Genomic DNA, 21,150 nt, shown 5'->3' with positions numbered 1-21,150 from the left:
CCACGGCGTCTCCAGACTCTGTCACGTCTGTCACGTGTGCTCAGTGTGAACCTGCTTTCATCTGTGAAGAGCACAGGGCGCCAGTGGCAAATTTGCCAATCTTGGTGTTCTCTGACAAATGCCAAACGTCCTGCACGGTGTTGAGCTGTAAGCACAACCCCCACCTGTGGATGTCGGGCCCTCATACCACCCTCACAGACTCCGTTTCTGACTGTTTGAGCAGACACATACACATTTGTGGCCTGCTGGAGATCATTTTGCAGGGCTCTGGCAGTGCTCCTCCTGCTCTTCCTTGCACAAAGGCGGAGGTAGCGGTCCTGCTGCTGGGTTGTTGCCCTCCTACGGCCTCCTCCACATCTCCTGATGTACTGGCCTGTCTCCTGGTAGCGCCTCCATGCTCTGGACACTACGCTGACAGACACAGCAAACCTTCTTGCCACAGCTCGCATTGATGTACCATCCTGGATGAGCTGTACTACCGGTGTGGGTTGTAGACTCCGTCTCATGCTACCACTAGAGTGAAAGCACCGCCAGCATTCAAAAGTGACCAAAACATCAGTCAGTTCATAGGAACCGAGAAGTGGTCTGTGGTCACCACCTCTAGAACCACTCCTTTATTGGGGGTTTCTTGCTAATTGCCTATAATTTCCACTTGTTGTCTATTCCATTTGCACAACAGCATGTGAAATGTATTGACAATCAGTGTTGCTTCCTAAGTGGACAGTTTGATTTCACAGAAGTGTGATTGACTTGGACTTACATTGTGTTGTTTAAGTGTTCCCTTTATTTTTTTGAGCAGTGTATATATTCCCAAGACCACAAACCAAATAAGTCTCCTAAATTCCCTTTCCCCACACACTTACATGTATGTCTCTGAAGAAATTAGTAAATGCCTACTGTAATACTTAGGGATGGAAACATTCCTACATGAACAGAACACTGACTTTCACACAACTGGTGACCATGTTGTGCATGTGTGTCCTGTTGCACCCCCTACAAGAGCAGTCAGAGGCCCCACCTAACATTAAGAGTAAAGCAAATGTCCTTTTAACAGTTCAAATTGCCCTACTACAAATGAGTGAGTGTTACTCAATCAGTAACCAAACTCCATGAAGTTTAAATCAGAGACCGTCCCTGTTTGGCAGTTTCAGTCCATGCAGTAAGATATTGAGAGACCCTCAAGGGATAGCTACCAAGCTTATGCATTAGCCACTACAAACTAATCCACAGGATGCAAAGAATCTACTTATCTATCTCAGTCAAACATGCCAAGCTGTAGATTACTACAATCTCTTGGCTTCCGTTTCTAACAATCGGCAAATAACTTTACTCACTCTAGGCTGTCAATGAGCTTCTTGTAGTCAACAGGAGGTGGGTAAACCACTTCCTCAATGAGTGTCCGGTCACAGTTGGCGTAGGCTGTAGATACGTGGAGGAACACCTCCAAGTGCTTCATTTTGTGGGCAAGAGCCACCATCTTCTGGGTGGCTAGAACATTCAGTAGCATAGCATCTCTGAAAGGAGAACAAAAAAAATGTCACAAAACATCATTACAGAAATGCTACTAATATATACACACAGTTAAAAGTTGACACAACTACTCATTCCAGGGTTTCTTTAATTTGACTATTTTCTACATTGTAGAATCATAGTGAAGACATCAAAACTATGAAATAACTATGACATTTTTATTTTTGTATTTTATTTAACTAAACAAGTCAGTTAATTCTTATTTACAATGACAGTCTACAGGGGAACTGCCTTGTTCAGCTCTGGGATTCGATCCAGCAACCTTTCGGTTACTGGCCCAATGCTCTAACCACTAGGCTACCTGTCACCCCAATCATGTAGTAACCAAAAAAGTGTGAAACAAATCAAAATATATTTTATATTTGAGATTCTTCAAAGTAGCCACCCTTTGCCTTGACAGCTTTGCACACTCTTGGCAATCTCTCAACCAGCTTCACCTGGAATGCTTTTCCAACAGTCTTGATGGTTCCCATATATGCTGATCCCTTGTTGGCTGCTTTTCCTTTACTCTACAGTCCAACTCATCCCAAATCATCTCAATTGGGTTGAGGTCGGGTGATTGCGGAGGCCAGGTTATCTGATGCAGCACTCATCACTCGCCTTCTCGGTCATATAGCCCTTACACAGCCTGGAGGTGTGTGTTGGGTCATTGTCCTGTTGAAATATACAAATGACAGTCCCACTAAGTGCAAACCAGATGGGATATTGCTGCAGAATGCTGTGGTAGCCTTGCTGGTTAAGTGTACCTTGAATTCTAAATAAATCACTGACAGTGTCACCAGCAAAGCACCTCCACATGCTTCACGGTGGGAACCCCACATGGGGAGATCATCCATTCACCTATTCTGCGTCTCACAAAGGCACTGCGGTTGGAACCAAAAATCTCAAATTTGGACTCATCAGACCAAAGGACAGATTTACACTGGTCTAATGTCCATTGCTCGGGTTTCCTGGCCCAAGCAAGTCTCTTCTTATTGGTGTCCTTTAGTAGAGGTTTCTTTGCAACCATGAAGGCCTGATTCACGCAGTCTCCTCTGAACAGCTGATGTTGAGATGTGTATGTTACTTGAACTCTGTGAAGCGTTTATTTGGGCTGCAATCTGAGGTGCAGTTAACTCTAATGAACTTATCCTCTGCAGCAGAGGTAACTCTGGGTCTTCCTTTCCTGTGGCGTTCCTCATGAGCCAGTTTCATCATAGCGGTTGATGGTTTTTGTGACTGCACTTGAATAAACTTTAAAAGTTCTGGACATTTTCTATATTGACTGACCTTCATGTCTTCAAGTAATGATGGACAGTCATTTATCTTTGCTTATTTGAGCTGTTCTTGCCATAATATATAGTGTGCATTTGGAAAGTATTCAGATCCCTTGACTCATTCCACATTTTGCTATGTTACAGCCTTATTCCAAAAGTGATTAAATAGTTTTTTTCCTTCATCAATCTATACACAATACCCCATAATGACAAAAGCAAAAACAGTTTTGTAGAAATGTTAGCAAATAAACTGAAATATGACATTTACATAAGTATTCAGAGCTCAGTACTTTGTTGAAGCACCTTTGGCAGCGATTACAGCCTTCAGTCTTCCTGGGTATGATGCTCAAAGCTTGGCACACCTGTATTTGGGGAGTTTCTCCCATTCTTCTCTGTAGATTCTCTCAAGGTCTGGCAGGTTGGATGGAAAGTATTGCTGCACAGCTTTTTTCAGATCTCTCCAGAGATGTTAGATTGGGTTCAAGTCCCCGCACACTGACTCTGTACCGGTGCCCCCTGTAATATAGCCTCGTTATTGTTATTTTTTATTTTAGTCTACTTGATAAATATATTCTTAACTCTTCTTGAACTGCACTGTTGGTTAAGGGCTTGTAAGTAAGCATTTTGCGGCAAAGTCTACACTTGTTGTATTCGGTGCATGTGACAAATAAAGTTTGATTTGAAGGCCGGGCTCTGGCTGGGTCACTCAAGGACATTCAGAGACTTGTACCGAAGCCACTCCTGTGTTGTCTTGGCTGTGTGCTTAGTGTCGTTGTCCTGTTGGAAGGTGAACCTTCACCCCAGTCTGAGGACATGCGTGCTCTGGAGGTTTTCATCAACAATCTCTGTACTTTGCTCCATTCATCTGTCCCTCGATCCTGACAGGTCTCCCAGTCCCTGTCACTGAAAAGCATCCCTACAGCATGATGCTGCCACCACCATGCTGCACTGTAGGGATGGTGCCAGGTTTCCTCCAGATGTGACACTTGGCATTCAGGCCAAAGAGTTCAATGTTCGTTTTATCATACCAGCGAATCTTGTTTTCCCTGGTCTGAGGGTCTTTTGGTGTCTTTTGGCAAACTCAAAACGGGCTGTCATGTGCCTTTTACTGAGTGGCTTCCGTCTGGCCACTCTACCATCAAGGCCTGATTGGAGATGGTTGTCCTTTGGAATCTTTTCCCATCTCCACAGAGAAACTCAGAAGCTCTGTCAGAGTGACCATCGGGTTCTTGGTCACTTCCCTGACCAATGCCCTTCTCCCACAATTGCTCAGTTTGGCCGGACGGCCAGCTCTAGGAAGAGATTTGGTGGTTCCAAACTTCTTCCATTTAAGAATGATGGAGGCCACAGTTTTTTCGATGATCTTCAATGCTGCAGAAATGTTTTGGTACCCTTCCCCAGATCTGTGCTTCGAGACAATCCTGTCTCAGAGCTCAGCGGACAATTCCTTTGACCTTATGGCTTAGTTGTTGCACTGACAACTGTGGGAGTTTATATTAACAGGTGTATGCCTTTCCAAATCATGCCCAATCAATTGAATTTACCACAGGTGGACTCCAATCAAGTTATAGAAACATCTCAAGGATGACCAATGGAAACAGGATACACCTGAGCTCAACTTCCAGTCTCATAGCAAAAGGACTGAATACTTATGTAAATTAGGTTTTTTTAAAAATGCAATTACAGGGTATTACAGGGTATTGTGTGTAGATTGATGGGGAATACAGTGAACTTAATTTTAGTTAATCAAGTCTAAAGTAACAAAATGTGGGAAAAGTCAAGAGGTCAATACTTTCTGAATGCACTGTGTGTGTGTGTATACAGTTGAAGTCAGAAGATTACATACACCTTAGCCAAATACATTTAAAATCAGTTTTTCACAATTCCTGACATTTAATCCTAGTTACAATTCCCTGTCTTAGGTCAGTTAGGACCACCATTTTATTTTAAGAATGTGAAAAGTCAGAATAATAGTATAGAGAATGATTTATTTCAGCTTTTATTTCTTTCATCACATTCCCAGTGGGTCAGAAGTTTACATAAATTCATATAGTATTTGGTAGCATTGCTTTTAAATAGTTTAACATGGGTCAAACGTTTCAGGTAGCCTTCCACAAGCTTCCCACAATAAGTTGGATTTTGGCCCGTTCCTCCTGACAGAGCTGGTGTAACTGAGTCAGGTTTGTAGGCCTCCTTGCTCGCACACACTTTTTCAGTTCTGCCTACACATTTTCTATAGGATTGAGGTCAGGGCTTTGTGATGGCCACTCCAATACCTTGACTTTGTTGTCCTTAAGCCATTTTGCAACAACTTTGGAAGTATGCTTGGGGTCATTGTCCATTTAGAAGACCGATTTGCAACCAAGCTTTAACTTCCTGACTGATGTCTTGAGATGTTGCTTTAATATATCCACTTAATTTTCCTCCCGCATGATGCCATCTATTTTGTGAAGTGCACCAGTCCCTCCTGCAGCAAAGCACCCCCACAACATCATGCTGCATACCCGTGCTTCACGGTTTGGATGGTGTTCTTCAGCTTGCAAGCCTCCCCCTTTTTCTTTCAAACATGACGATGGTCATTAGGGCCAAACAGTTCTATTTTTGTTTCATCAGACCAGATTACATTTCTCCAAAAAGCACAATCTTTGTCCCCATGTGCAGTTGCAAACCGTAGTCTGGCTTTTTTATGGTGGCTTTGGAGCAGTGGCGTCTTCCTTGCTGAGTGGCCTTTCAGCTTATGCCGATATAGGACTCGTTTTACCGTGGATATTGATACTTTTGTACCTGTTTTCTCCAGCATTTTCACAAGGTCCTTTGCTGTTGTTCTGGGATTGATTTGCACTTTTTGTACCAAAGTACGTTCATCTCTAGGAGACAGAATGCCTCTCCTTCCTGAGCAGTATGACAGCTGCGTGGTCTCATGGTGTTTATACTTGCGTACTATTGTTTGTACAGATGAACGTGATACCTTCAGGCATTTGGAAATTGCTCCCAAGGATGAACCAGACTTGCGGAGATCTACAATTATTTTTCCGCGGTCTTGGCTGATTTCATTTGATTTTCCCATGATGGCAAGCAAAGAGGCACTGAGTTTGAAGGTAGGCCTTGAAATACATCCACAGGTAATCCTCCAATTGACTCAAACGATATCAATTAGCCTATCAGAAGCTTCTAAAGTCATTACATAATTTTCTGGAATTTTCCAAGCTGTTTAAAGGCACAGTCAACTTAGTGTATGTAAACTTCTGACCCACTGGAATTGTGATACAGTGAATTATAAGTGAAATAATCTGTCTGTAAACAATTGTTGGAAAGATTAATTGTGTCATGCACAAAGTAGATGTCCTAACCAATTTGCCAAAACTATAGTTTGTTAACAAGAAATGTGTGGAGTGGTTGAAAAACTCCAACCTAGGTGTATGTAAACTTCCAACTTCAACTCTGTGTATGTATATATATATATATATATTTTTTTTTTTTAAAGCCTAAGCAATAGATAGGTACGTCCAGAGGGTTAGTAAAACTGTGAGAGTAATTTCTCTGCAGGAGAAGCAAGTGTGAGAGAAGAGTCAAGATCACTGTAGATAAATCTGAAATTGCAGCACTGTCCAGCAAGGTTCTGGGAGCAGAAGTGAAACAACGTTCTGGGGAGCAGTATCAGGAAGGAAACAATGGCTCACTTTAGAGGCTCATTGAATCGGATGGTTGCAGCACAGTGGAAGACTATGTTGATGCAGTCAGCAAGCGTTTCCTGGTCCACTTTGCTCAGGTCCAGTTCTGGCAGGGTGAGGTCACTGTTCACAGCCACTATCTTCTCAGCAAAGTCTGGCTGCTCATCTCGTAACCTGTCAAAAAGCTGAAAAACAAATACAGTTGTACTACAGTTGTAATACTCCTTCATGACACTTTCACAGCCAATAAGCTAAAATGAGCCTACAAGTTTTTTATGAAATCAATGTGTAGGTGGAGGGAAGCGTTTTGGTTCGAAAGCAATCCCAAGAAAGCAATTCCATTAGTAAGACATAGGCTTGCCTACATCGTGGTCTGCCATGGCCCAATTGTAAAGACCGTATGGAGTGTGGGCTGTGGAACTACGAAGTCTCCGTAACAAGCAGTCAAGAACTTATGACGCATCACCCCACACAGCCTACAGAGTTTTGGCTAACCCCCTTGAACATTCCTCTTTGGCTACCCCATTAGACCTTTCCCCTTCTCCAGCTCTTCTCACCTTGCAGTTGAACATGTCTGCGATGCGGGCCAGGGGAGCGTGGCCCGCTTTGTGCCGGACAAGGACGTACACAGCCTTGACTCCAGGGCAGGACCGCATCAGCTTCTCCAGCAGGACTTTTCCCATAAAGCCTGTGGCCCCTGTGATCAGCACATTCTTCCCCTCATAGTACTCAGGAATGGTCACCATTTTGTATGTGTGCTCCAACCTTCCTCAACAACGCCACCTGTGGAAGGATTACATCATCGTTAGCCTAGTCACTGAAAATCCTTACTAGCGTGATGGAATTTCAGCAATTACTAGGGCTGTGACCATATCAGTTATTCAATATTTTTCCATGGCAAAAATGAAAACACGACACAGACCTAACTCTTCAGTCCTTTAAAAACCTGTTGTAAGTAAGATAGTAGTCTATAGCTTGGAAAATAAATAATGTGACTCTGGATGACAACATAATGATGCTTGTTTCCTAAAGAAGTTAAATCCGCTTTGTTTCCTTGCCACGATACTAACGAGTATCGCAATACTCATATCGTCACCAGCAGTTACACGGTCAAAACCACCCCAGTTTGTAGAGGCAAAAACTTCCCTTACCATCTACAACAGTTAACTTCCTAAGCCCATAGCTATCACTTACAGAAGATAACACATCTTAGGAATTCAGCCACTCCAATGTTGTAAGCTAGTTTTATCCTGTCTCATCCACACACTGCCATTAAGATGGCTGCCGAGCTCAAAAGCTTTACTTAAACCTTGCTGAGACGGGTTTCTCATTGGCACAATCTACTACAAGAGGTCTAAAGAGCAGAGTTGAGCACTCTGCAAAGATCCAGTAAAGACAATTGAAACAGCCTAGAGTAGTAGAAAGAAGACTGCTCTACACAACATCACATTTAAATCACTAATACCCAGTTTACCTTGTTGCAACACAAGAGTTAACAAGCCTGCGTTATTTTTTTAACAAATCTAGTCTTATCTCTAGTCGTCGGATGGATGATACGCTGCTGTTGATACAGAACACTACTCCGACAGATAGTGCCTCCAGAAAGTAATCACACCCCTTGACTTTTTCCGCATTTTGTTGTTACAGCCTACACACAATACCCCCTAATGTCAAAGTAGAATTATGTTTTAAGAAATGTTTACAAATAAATGTAAAATTAAAATCTGAGATGTCTTGAGTCAATAAGTATTCAACCCCTTTGATATGGAAAACATAAATAAGTTCAGGAGTGAACATTTGCTTAATAAGTCACATAATAAGTTGCATGTGTGCAATAATAGTGTTTGACATGACTTTTGAATGACTACCTCATCTCTGTAACCCACACATACAGATAATTGTAAGGTCCCCAGTCGAGCAGTGAATTTCAAACACAAAGACCAGGGAGGTTTTCCAATGCCTCGCAAAGAGCACCTTTTACTTACTTTAGTTAACCCTTATTTTACCAGGTAAATTGACTGAGAACACATTCTCATTTACAGCAACGACCTGGGGAATAGTTAGTGGGAAAAAAATGGGTAAAAAAAAAATTATAAAGCAGACAATGACCATCCCTTTGAGCATGATGAAGTTATGAATTAATTACACTTTGGATGGAGTATCAATACACCCTGTAACTACAAAGATACAGGCGTCCTTCCTAACTCAGTTGCCGGAGAGGAAGGAAACCGCTCAGGGATTTCATCATGAGGCCAATGACCTTAACAGTTACAGAGGTTAAAGGCTGTGATAGGAGAAAACTGAGGATGGAACCACAACATTGTAGTTATCAAATCTAATAGTATTAGTCACATAAACATATTTAGCAGATATCATTGCGGGTGTAGCGAAATGCTTGTGTTCCTAGCTCCAACAGTACAGTAATATCTAACAATTCACAACAATACACACATCTAAAAGTAAAATCTTGGAATTAAGAAATATTGCTCTGGGAAGACTTGAGATTGGCTGTCTAGCAATGATCAACAACCAACATGACCGAGCATTTAGAATTAAAAAAAATAATACTTGTGCAAATATTGTACAATCCATGTGCGCAAAGCTCTTGGGTGATGTCTACACTTGCCACTTACATGCAACTTCTGCTATCAGAACACAAAGATCGAATTGAACTGTGGTTGATGATATTACTAGTTTATCTAGCGTGTCCTGCGTTGCATATAATCGATGCGGTGCGCATTCGCGAAAAAGGACCGTCGTTGCTCCAATGTGTACCTAACCATAAACATCAATGCCTTTCTTAAAATCAATACACAGAAGTATATCTTTTTAAACCTGCATATTTAGCTAAAAGAAAGGTTAGCAGGCAATATTAACCAGGTGAAATTGTGTCACTTCACTTGCATTCATTGCACGCAGAGTCAGGGTACATGCAACAGTTTGGGCCGCCTAATTTGCCCGAATTGTACGTAATTATGACATAACATTGAAGATTGTGCAATGTAACAGGAATATTTAGACTTATGGATGCCACCTGTCAGATAGAATATGGAACGTTTCCGTATTTCACTGAAAGAATAAACGTCTTGTTTTCGAGATGATAGTTTCCGGAATCGACCATATTAATGACCTATGGCTCGTATTTCTGTGTGTTATTAAGTTATAATTAAGTCTGATTTGATAGAGCAGTCTGACTGAGCAATGGTAGGCAGCTGCAGGCTCGTTCATTCATTCAAACAGCACTTTCGTGCGTTTTGCCAGCAGCTCTTCACAATGCTTCAAGCATTGCACTCTTTATGACTTCAAGCCAATCAGATGAATAGCTTTTTAACTTTTTTTTTTTAATGTAGCCTAGGCCTACTGGTTGTACGAATTTTGGGATCTATCGTCCCACAACTGTCACAGAATCTTGGGCTATTTCTTTCTTGACAACCTGAGTAGTGTGTGACCCTAAGGTGGCAACACATACATTCAAAGTAATTTCAATGAGTCTTTCTCCATTCTGATTGCTTTATATTGTTCAATTCAACTTCAACCACAAAAAAAGTCCTAATTGTCATAAATTTCTGCATTTGAGATAATTTCCACACTGACACATAGGGCTGCACGATATGGGCAAGCAATCTGGGCCTCATTTTTAACCAAATGTTGCAATTTGACATGCGATTTGAGCAAAACACTTGGGTTAACTGTTAAAATCATGGCAATAGAAGGTCTATTCTAATTATATAGTTATAATATAATAGTGGGCACTTTTAATACAGTGTTGTTTGACATGACAATGAATGAAAATGCCAGGGAGGAGTTATTGTGAAAGGGTAGGAACTAAAGTGTTGATAGGTGTTTCCTAGGGAACCATATAATCTTTGGCTACATTTAATGTTTTCTCTTAGCTACTTAGATATTCTTGCTTTGCGTATTCCTTTTTATTTAGAAGATACTGTTGCACAAACAACATGCTGATTTAGGTCTACACCATCACTGGTATTATCAGGCTCTATGGCTAATTACGCTTGCTCTTATTCAGTACATTTAGTAGATAGCTAGAGATTAGCATTAGCGGCTAACAAGATTTAGGAACAACTTGCTAAAAAAAGACAAACTAGCTGTTTGCAGATGTAAGAAGAAACACAAGCTAATAGTGTAATTATGGAATGCTAGTAGATTTATATTAAGAAGCAAAGTGACAACTCCATCGTTGTCATCAACATGGTTGCATATGCTGTATAGACCATGCAGACTAAAAGCAAGTGTCTCCTGGTTGAGGAACAACAAATGCGCTCCTTAAGTGACAGGAGCCAGGACTAGGTCTCTGTGGAAAGCAGCATGGAGAGAGAGTGGCGAGAGATGACTCAAGTAGCGAAGTAAACTATAAAAATGGATGTTACACACTGCATATCACATTTAACAAACCAAACATTCAAATACCGTTATCGAAGGTAAAGTAAAAACTCGAACCTGTCCATGACACAATACCGGTACATCGCAAAAAAACATATACTGCCCAGCCCTACCGAGGACAGATGATTTTTACGTGCTATGCATTTCAGTGGTCTCTTTCTGTGAGCTTGTGTGGCCTACCACTTCACGGCTGAGCCGTTGTTGCCCCTAAACATTTTCACTTCACAAAATCAGCACTTATAGTTGACTGGGGCAGCTCTAGCAGGGCAGAAATTTGACGAACTGACTTGTTGGAACGTTGAACGGTGCCACGTTGAAAGTCATTGAGCTCTTCAGTAGGGCCATTCTACTGCCAGTTTGTCTCTGGAGATTGCATGGTTGTGTCCTCGATTTTATACCCGTCAGCAACGGATGTGGCTAAAATAGCAGAATCCACTCATTTGAAGGCGTGTCCACATATGTGACTCACCACCAGGATTCGGTCTTATGTATCAACATTTGAATCTGTTTTTTTTATTATTTGTTTTACATTGGATAAAAGTAGACACTCAGAGCTACAAAATGGTATATCATTCACTACATTTGAAAGTTGATAACTCACTTTTGAGAAAACCCTCTTTCAATGTTTGAATACTACTATTGGAGAGCCCTTCTTTGTCTACACCCATTCAGCATTGTTCACACCCTCTTAAGCCTTAGCCCCACCCATCTCTTTAAGGGTTGAGCCGAGAATTCTGTACTAACTTACCAGCCACTTCCAGACATCAAGAGAGAACAGCTCACTGAACATTACTCACCCTAGCAGAGCTGGTTAGGCTCTTTTCATGTTATCCAGAGCGTTGATGACTAACTGTGCTGCTGGCAACAATTGAATTACGCTTTGTTGCCAACATTTACAGACACCGGACATATTCAAAATTCATCAGTTATTCTGCGCTCTGGCACATTAAGAACAGCCTTTTGTTAAGAAATGTAGCTAGATCGCTATCGAGGTAAACAATGAATCCCAACGCATGACGTAATGTTAGTTAGCGAGCCAGCTAGCTAACGTTAGCAAGCTGGCCTTGATGCCAACTTTGCACACTCTTGGCATTCTGTCAACCAGTTTCATGAGGTAGTCACCTGGAATGCATTTCAATTAACAGGTGTGCCTTCATTAACTTCTTGAGTGTAGGGGGCCGGATTTTCGTTTTTGGCTAAAAAACGTACCCATTTGAAACTGCCTATTTCTCAGGCCCAGAAACTAGAATATGCATATAATTATCAGATTAGGATAGAAAACACTAACATTTCCAAAACGTTCAAAATATTGTCTGTGAGTATAACAGAACTGATATTGCAGGCAAAAACCTGAGGAAAATCAAACCAGGAAGTGCTGTTTTTCCTGAAAGCTCTGTTCCATTGGATGCCTTGCCTCCATTTAAAGGGATATCAACCAGATTCCTTTTCCTATGGCTTCCTCAAGGTGTTAACAGTTTTTAGACAGTTTCAGGCTTTTATTTTGAAAAATGAGCGAGAAAGATAGCGTCGCATCAGTGGACAGCTGGGTGTTCGCAGAGTTTTGCGTGGGGCAGCCATTGTCTCTCCCTCGCCTATTGAAAAAGCGACAGTCCCGGTTGATATATTATCGATTATATATTTTAAAAACAACCTGAGGATTTATTATAAAAAAAACATTTGACATGTTTCTGTGGACATTACAGATACTATTTGGAATTTGTCTGCGATGTCGTGACCGCTCGAGCCTGTGGATTTCTTAACATAACGCGCTAAACAAATGGAGGTATTTTGGATATAAAAATAATCTTTATGGAACAAAAGGAACATTTGTGTAACTGAGTCTCGTGAGTGCAAACATCTGAAGATCATCAAAGGTAAGCCATTTAATCTATTGCTTTTCTGACTTTCGTGACCAATCTACTTGGCTGCTAGTGTTTGTAATATTTTGTCTACTGAGAGAGATGTTCTTACATAAACACTTGTTATGCTTTCGCCGAAAAGCTGTATTGAAATCTGACAACGCAGGTGGATTAACAAGCTAAGCTGTGTTTTGCTATATTGCACTTGTGATTTCATGAAAATTAAATATTTGTAGTAATTTAATTTGAATTTGGGGAGCTGCAATTCAGCGGGTGTGTGCGTCAAGAAGCTAAAAGTTCAGATGTGTTGTGACAAGGTAGGGGTGGAAGAGTCCTATTTGGTAAAAGACCAAGTGCATATTATGGCAAGAACAGCTCAAATATGCAAAGAGAAACGACGGTCCATCATTACTTCAAGACATTAAGGTCAGTCAATACGGAAAATGTCAATAACTTTTAAAGTTTCTTCAAGTTCAGATGCAAAAACCATCAAGCACTATGATGAAACTGGCTCATGAGGTCCGCCACAGGAAAGGAGAACGCAGGGTTACCTCTGATGCAGAGGATAAGTTCATTAGTTACGAGCCTCAGAAATTGCAGCCCAAATAAATGCTTAAAACAGCAACTGTTCAGAGGAGACTTCATGAAATCAGGCCTTCATGGTCGAATTGCTGCCAAGAAACCACTACTAAAGGACACCAATAATAAGAAGAGACTTGCTTGGGTAAAAAAAACACGAGAAATGGACAGGGGACCGGATGAAATCTGTCCTTTGGTCTGATATTTTTGGTTCCAACCGCCATGTCTTTGTGAAACGCAGAGTAGATGAAAGAATGATCTCTGCATGTGTGAAGCATAGAGGTGGTGGTGTGATGGTTATTTGCTGGTGACACTGTCTGTGATTTCTTAGAATTCAAGGCACACTTCTGCAGCGATACGTCATCCCACCTGGTTTGCGCTTAGTGGGACTATAATTTGTTTTTCAACAGGTCAATGACCCAACACACCTCCATGCTGTGTAAGGTCTATTTGACCAAGGAGAGAGATGGAGTGCTGCATCAGATGACCTGGCCTCCACAATCACCCGACCTCAACCCAATTGAGATGGTTTGGGATGAGTTTGCCCGCAGAGTGAAGGAAAAGCAGCCAACAACAGCTCAGCATTTGTGGGAAATCCTTCAAGACTGTTGGAAAAGCATTCCAGGTGAAGATGGTTGAGAGAATGCCAAGAGTGTGCAAAGCTATCATCAAGGTAAAGGGTGGCTACTTTGAAGAATCTAAAATATATTTTGATTTGTTTAACACTTTTTTGGTTACTACATGATTCCATGCGTGTTATTTCATAGAAAATAGTCAAATAAAGAAAAACCCTTGAATGAGTAGGTGTGTCCAAACTGACTGGTACTGTACATATACATTTAATGGCACATGAGACTCCTGTCTTATTCATGGCCATCTCAGTGAACAAATATATTGCAGAGGCTGTGAGGATGGCACAGTCCAAGAAGGGGAGGGTGGCTAAAATGTACAACTCTCTCCAGAATGCGCTCTCTCCCGTCATTGTGTGCACACTCACAATTACATGAAGTTGATGCAAAGATTCAATATTTGCAGGGTTAACCCTTCTTTTTCAAGACCTCTGCAATCCACCCTGGTATGCTGTAAATTAACTTCTGGGCCACATTCTGACTGATGGCAGTCCATTCTTGCATAATCAATGCTTGGAGTTCGTGGGTTTTTGTTTGTCCACCACCTCTTGAGAATTGACCACAAGTTGACCACAAGTCTGGGGAGATTCCTGGCCATGGACCCAAAATATTGATGTTTTGTTCCCCGAGACACTTAGTTATCACTTTTGCCTTACGGCAAGGTGCTCCATCATGCTGGAAAAGGCATTGTTCGTCACCAAACTGTTCCTGGATAGTTGGGAGAAGTTGCTCTCGAGGGATGTGTTGCTACCATTCTTTATTCATGGCTGTGTTCTTAGGCAAAATGGTGAGTGAGGGGCCTCCTGGGTGGCACAGTGGTCTAGTGCACTGCATTGCAGTGCTAGCTGTGCCACCAGAGACTCTGGGTTCGAGCCCAGGCTCCGTCACAGCCGGCAGCGACCGGGAGGTCCATGGGGCGACGCACAATTGGCCTAGCGTCGCCCAGGTTAGGGAGGGTTTGGCCGGTAGGGATATCCTTGTCTCATCGTGCACTAGCGACTCCTGTGGCGGGCCGGGCGCAGTGCACGCTAACCAGGTCGCCAGGTGTACGGTGTTTCCTCCGACACATTGGTGTGGCTGGCGTCCGGGTTGGATGCGCGCTGTGTTAAGAAGCAGTGCGGCTTGTTTGGGTTGTGTTTCGGAGGATGCATGGCTTTCGACCTTCGTCTCTCCCGAACCCGTACGGGAGTTGTAGCGATGAGACAAGATAGTAGTTACTAACAATTGGATACCACGAAATTGGGGAGAAATGGGGGTAAAAAAAAAAAGAACAAAGTGAGTGAGCCCACTCCCTTGGCTGAGAAGCAACCCCACACATGAATGAATTACTGTTGGCATGTGCCTGCCATGTCTTCTCCGGACAAGCTTTTTTCCGGATGCTCTAAACATTCGGAAAGGGAATTCAGAGAAAATGACTTCACCCCAATCAGTACCTTTAGCAGAATATCAGTCTGTTCCTGATGTTTTTCCTGGAGAGAAGTGGCTTCTTTGCTGCCCTTCTTGACACCAGGCCGAAGATCTTCGCCTAACTGTGTCTGCTGCCATTCCTGAGCAAGCTCTGTACTGGTGGTGCCCCGATCCGGCAACTGAATCAACGACGGTCCTGGCTTGCTAGACTTTCTTGGGCGCCCTGAAGCCTTCACAGCAATTGAACCGCTCTTCTTGAAGTTCTTGATGATCCGATAAATGGTTGATTTAGGTGCAATCTTACTGGCAGCAATATCCTTGCCTGTGAAGCCCTTTTTGTGCAAAGCAATGATGATGGCACTTGTTTCCTTGCAGGTAACCATGCTTGACAGAGGAAGAACAATGATTCCAAGCACCAGCCTCCTTTTGAAGCTTCAGTCTGTCATTCAAACTCAAATCAGCATGAGAGTGATCTCCAGCCTTGTCCTCGTCAAAACTCACACCTGTGTTAACGAGAGAATCACTGACATGTCAGCTGGTCCTTTTGTGGCAGGGCTGAAATGCAGTGGAAATGTTTAGGGGGGATTCAGTTCATTTGCATGGCAAAAAGGGACTTTGCAATTCATCTGATCCCTCTTCATAACATTCTGGAGTATATGCAAATTGCCATCATACAAACTGAGTCAGCAGACTTTGTGAAAATGTATATTTGTGTTATTCTCAAAACTTTTGGCCACAACTGTACATCTGGCAATATCTACATTTTAGACACCTTGATCATCTCACACCCTGAAAGGAAATAATATAGCTTATTTTTTGTAAATATGAAAATAACTGAGATATGACCATTCAATCTAAAGCAGCAGATGTCATTTTCAGGATGTCAATACAGCACAGAAAACACTAGACTGGTATTGTGATTGTTCATTAGGTGATGGGAAATATGCAATATGTATACACAATAATATACTTACCTTCCTTGAAAATCCATCTACACCGCCAAAGATGACAATGTTGTATCTTGAAAAAAAGCATTGGAATTAAAAGTGAAATGTTTAACCTATTAACCTGCTTCATTATTGCTGTATTACCAGTTGATGAAGAACAACTCCAATTTCATATATCATTGAAAATGTGTCTACGAATAAGTAAGAATAAAAAAGTTAAAATAACTTCTTAGATTTGATGGAGGCATTATAAATCTTAGTACCAATTTATGATTTGTATCAATGTGGACGAGAGACGGGGGAGCAGGAACAGAGTATTTTTGCAGAGCAATGCAACGAAGCTGGATCGTTCTGGCAATGATACCTGCACCGTCTACACGCTGCAAAGACACCCTAACTCTTCGCCATTGTACATGATGGCCCATTGCTCTGAGACCTCCTTTGACCATTCTAAAGCCCACATGGGGCATCCTTGTATTAATGGCGTTGACTTTCTGGTCTAACTCTTCATCTGACATATCAGAATAGCATTCCCTGACAGACATATTGCTCAAATCAACCCTACTCCTCAGCCTCAACGTCCAGTGTGTGCTCCGAGAGCGAAACGGTCTGAATTTACCCAGAGGGTTTTTCACGGAAGAGAAACACCATAATATTAATCAAATGAATTAAGCAAGTACCAGTTAAAGGTTTGGACACACCTAATTCCAGGCTTTTTCTAGATTTTTACTATTTTCTACATTGTAGAATAATAGTGAAGACATCTCAACTATGAAATAACACATGGAATCAGTTAAGAACAAATTCTTATTTACAAGGACAGCCTACTCCTTCCTCCCGGTCGGGGAATTGAACCCCGATCTCCGGCGTGCCTGCAATATGGAAGACTATCGAATGCTTCTCAAAGATGCCCTCTGGTGATCAAACTAGCACTAACTCGCAACAGAAAAAAAAAGGCTGACAATTAAATGAATTGTCAGAGAATGCTGCGGCAGCCCGCAAGTTGTGCCGCAGTATGACATAACTTTTAATTGAGGAACCACTGTACCCGATTCGGGAAACTCGAGGGCCCATAATATTTTATACAATGTTGCAAGTTTGCTCATGCTAGCATCAGCCAGACCCAAGTTAATAGGTTTCAAGTTCGTTGCAGACAGGCCATGGTAGCCAATGTGATTTATAAGATATTGATTTTTAAATCATGATAGTTTCTACCTGTAGGCTGCAATGTTTTTATGTAGGCTATTTTTACATAGTTGACAAATGACAATAGACGTTACTGTTTAGGTTTGTATAATTTTCATTTAGGTTAATTTTGATTAACCACATGACAATGATTGAGACACGAAGACATTATTATAAATTAAATGGAAATGTGCATATGAAAACCACAACTTGCACGCAGACCGGGAGAAATTATAAGATAAATTGGCATTCCACATGAGAAAGGTTGCCGACTCCTCGTGTAACCTATTACTGGCAACTTAAGGAGAGTAATGGCAGAAAGCCAGTAGGAGGGGAGGAGGATAGGTCGGGTAAGGTTACGTTTTTTTTCTGGTTATCTTGTTCTCTGGCTCCCTCTTGAGTCATGTGTCTTATTTCATTAAACAGTGCGCTTCAAGCTCAATGCATATATAGATTTTATTAAAACATATAGGGTGCGTCTATATGGAAAAATACACCTTTAAAAATTTCAACCAATCAATTGGTCAAAAGAACAGACGACTTTCGGTCAACCAAGATATGTTTTAGATGAGGACAGCCCTATTAGGAATAGTAGGCTCTCTTACATAAGTCTGCAAATGCTATGATGCATGGAATGCTTTACTATAAAGGTACATTTTTAATGGTGAAAATTTGCTCCCCAAACTTCACTCATGCCTATGCATAAGCTAGTGATTTTGCTGTTCATTATTAGTCTTGTTGACTGAGGAAAATGTAAATGTGGACAGTTATTCTAACATGTTCAAAGTGCACAGTAAAGACACACGTCATTGCATTCTCAATTTGCATGTTCAGTTGAGATTCATTACCATAACCTAAATGTGATTTTTGTCATTCTGAGCACCATAGGTGGACACCCTAATCAAGTTCCCCAATGCATGTGGGTCCAGTAATTTTCTCAAATGTCCGGTAAATGAAAATGCTACCGGTCAAATGTCCAGTGCCTCATTTTCATAACTGAAACCCTGCCTGGCCTATAGTGCCATTTAGCTCAGGTATGGAACAACAGGAAGTTGGGAACCCAGAAACATAGTGTTACTGCGTAGTGCCAGATGCATCCCTTGAGCTAATCTGCACACAGTTAAACCAGGTTTGCATATACTGTAGGTGTACTGTTCCTGTACAGCACTGATCAGATGTGCCATGACATTTGTTTAATGTGCAGGACTGGTTCCCTCTTGACAAAGCAACAGAGCAGACAGTCTATGATTTACTCTATCAAACCAGTGACAAGTCTGTGACAGCTGCAAGCTTGTCAAACAGAAGCATTGTCTCCAGCCAAGCGGCAAGGCAGTTGTGGTACCAGTGGCATCTTGTCCTCACATTATATATAGGCCTACTGTAGGTGTGTGCTTATTATAAACCAAATAAACCATTTGATAAACAGGTGTCACAAGGAGAAACTTCAACTGTAGAGTAAGGACATAAAAAGCCATCAAGAAATCCCTGGTGACTGGTGAGCAACATGTGTAGGCTATTCACTAAAGCACTACCGTGAAAAAATGGATACCCATTCGTGGAGGAAGGAATGAAGGTAAGCTGGCTCGTAAAGGTGGGTATGAGAGAACAGTGTCTGGATCTCAAAGAAAACACTCCCCAAAAGCCATTGAGACAGGCTGCTACGGCTACATTTACAATGACGGCCTACACCGGCCAAACCCGGACGATGCTGGGCCAATTGTACGCCGCCATAATAGTTAAGTGAAATGACAACAAACATCAAAAGCAATGTGTTACTAAAATTAAGACCACCTTTGTAGTTTAGAGAAATCTGATGACAAGTCCACCTCAGCAGCTGTGAGTAATTTTGGCTTACTTACAGCAATTACATACAAATGTCAAATGGAAAGGGCTTGCCGTGAGTCATAGGACCAGGCTGGATATCTTGTGACCCTGGTTAAAAAGTCAGACAACTTGCCAGTTATAGAACACATGCTTTAAAATGGCTTACCTCAAATAAGTGTGTCATTCCAGATGAACTTAGACAACAAAGCAATCTATGAATGTTGTACAGAATTATAACGGGTTTTAATAATGAACAGCGACTTGGGGCTGTGCCACCCCACACACAAGAGCCCAAGCTAGATAGCTAGCCAGCCACTAGCTAGCCTTCCAACTTCTCTAGTGTTGTGAGAAATTCCCACTAATTCATAGCTGGCTGCAAAACCAGCACCACTAAAGTAAGAAGAATGTAAAAACTTTCTGAAAAGTATAGACATAATGAGTGTTAACAAAGCTACAATACTTTCTGGAAATAGTTTTTCTAGCTAACGTTTACCACCCCCCTTGCGCATCTTTTCCGTGGCATGCTGTCTGTCGTACTATAGTTAGCAAAAGCTAGCCATTTGCAGTGATCTTTGAACATTTAAAAATGTTACATTTAGCTAATGTAGTAGATTCTAGTGCACAACAAAACCAAATCAGAGAAAATAGCATGTGAAATACAGATATACCTGCAATTTCGAGGGGGCTGAGTTTTCCTGCGTTAAATCAGAAGTATCTGCCGGTTGTAAGTGCCGCAACAGCTCAATTTTTGCGGGCTGAGAGAACGGGCGTATTCATTAGGGAAACGGTTTATGATTTAAGAAGCAAACAGAGCAAAACGAGAGTTTCTATTGGACACATTCAGGTAAATCCCTCCCCGTTTCGTTCCATTAGCTTACGTTTAAGAAACGTTTTGTAACAGAATTGCCTTAATGAATGGGCCCCAGGAAATGTGACGGGTTGCTGGTTGCCAGAGATGTGACGTCAGCATCAACCAAACGAGTCCACATTGTTGTATTTCACTGTTAGCAACTGCTTTATGGAAATTCATTTTCTTTGACATAAAAAAATATATATAAAGTATAGTTTAATTCTAATGATCAAAAAAAAAAGCATAGGCCTATCATGATCAAAAATACGTCTGAGGTTTCATTCCCATATCAGTCAATTCAATCAAAAATATTTTACTTGATACCAACAGAGAAAGCATTTACATTGCAGCACAAAATTAGAGCATAAGCCTGTAATAGAATGGACGTGACCGTAGTAAGTGTTGCAATTAACTGAGCACTTAGCCTATGTCAACACAGGCAGCCCAATTCTGGGGTGCGTTCAGTTTGATTGAACGTTTGCTACTTTGCGCAACGGTTAGTACTGAACGACACGTTTCCCAAAAACGTTACTGAACAGACTGACTGAGGTATGTCTACTCCGTTTGGTGGGTGTGGCTTGAAGCTATGAGTGATCCATTTGAAAGGGGAGCAGTGCATTTAACTGGTCGTTCAGAACAGCACCGTTGTTTTTGGTTGTTGAGTCAATTAGAACATGCCCATTTCAAGCTTATCCTTCTAAAAAAATAAGAAGTTATTTGAGGAAATATTAAGGCAAGTTAGCTGGCTAACTAACTGTATGATCCTGCTCTGTAGTAAACCCATTAGAATTGAGCTGCCTGTGTAAACACAGCCTTAGAAAATCCAGGTCGAGAGCCACGCAGAATGGGCTGGGATTTTACCATTAGCATTAGGTCCACATGCAGTTTGTCCTGATGTGGTAAAAGGTTGATTTTTCCTGATGTCCCACAGCTGTGTGTAATCTGTCTATAATGCAGTGAAAAAGCCACGTTTTGCCATGACTTCACCCACCCCAGGTTTTAGGCTCACTAA

The 21,150-nt window shown here is 41.6% G+C and overlaps 1 protein-coding gene across 2 annotated transcripts in view; it reads right to left on the bottom strand.

Annotated features, from left to right (window-relative positions):
- far1 (fatty acyl CoA reductase 1) overlaps positions 1 to 20,068 on the bottom strand; it is a 34,825-nt gene extending 14,757 nt beyond the window's left edge. For both annotated transcript variants that reach the window (XM_021575520.2, XM_021575528.2), the window contains exons 1-4: positions 19,957 to 20,068; positions 7,015 to 7,240; positions 6,467 to 6,642; positions 1,335 to 1,514 (exon numbers count right to left, since the gene is read on the bottom strand). In XM_021575520.2, the coding sequence (XP_021431195.2) occupies positions 1,335 to 1,514; positions 6,467 to 6,642; positions 7,015 to 7,203 (545 nt within the window). In that variant the 5' untranslated portion in view covers positions 7,204 to 7,240; positions 19,957 to 20,068. The remainder of the gene's footprint in view (positions 1 to 1,334; positions 1,515 to 6,466; positions 6,643 to 7,014; positions 7,241 to 19,956) is intronic.
- Positions 20,069 to 21,150: the final 1,082 nt, after the last annotated feature.

Source organism: Oncorhynchus mykiss, chromosome 2, assembly GCF_013265735.2.
Source record: "Oncorhynchus mykiss isolate Arlee chromosome 2, USDA_OmykA_1.1, whole genome shotgun sequence".
Lineage (NCBI taxonomy): Eukaryota > Metazoa > Chordata > Actinopteri > Salmoniformes > Salmonidae > Oncorhynchus > Oncorhynchus mykiss.
Note: the sequence above shows the minus strand (reverse complement) of the source record. Positions and strands in the feature narration are given on the sequence as shown.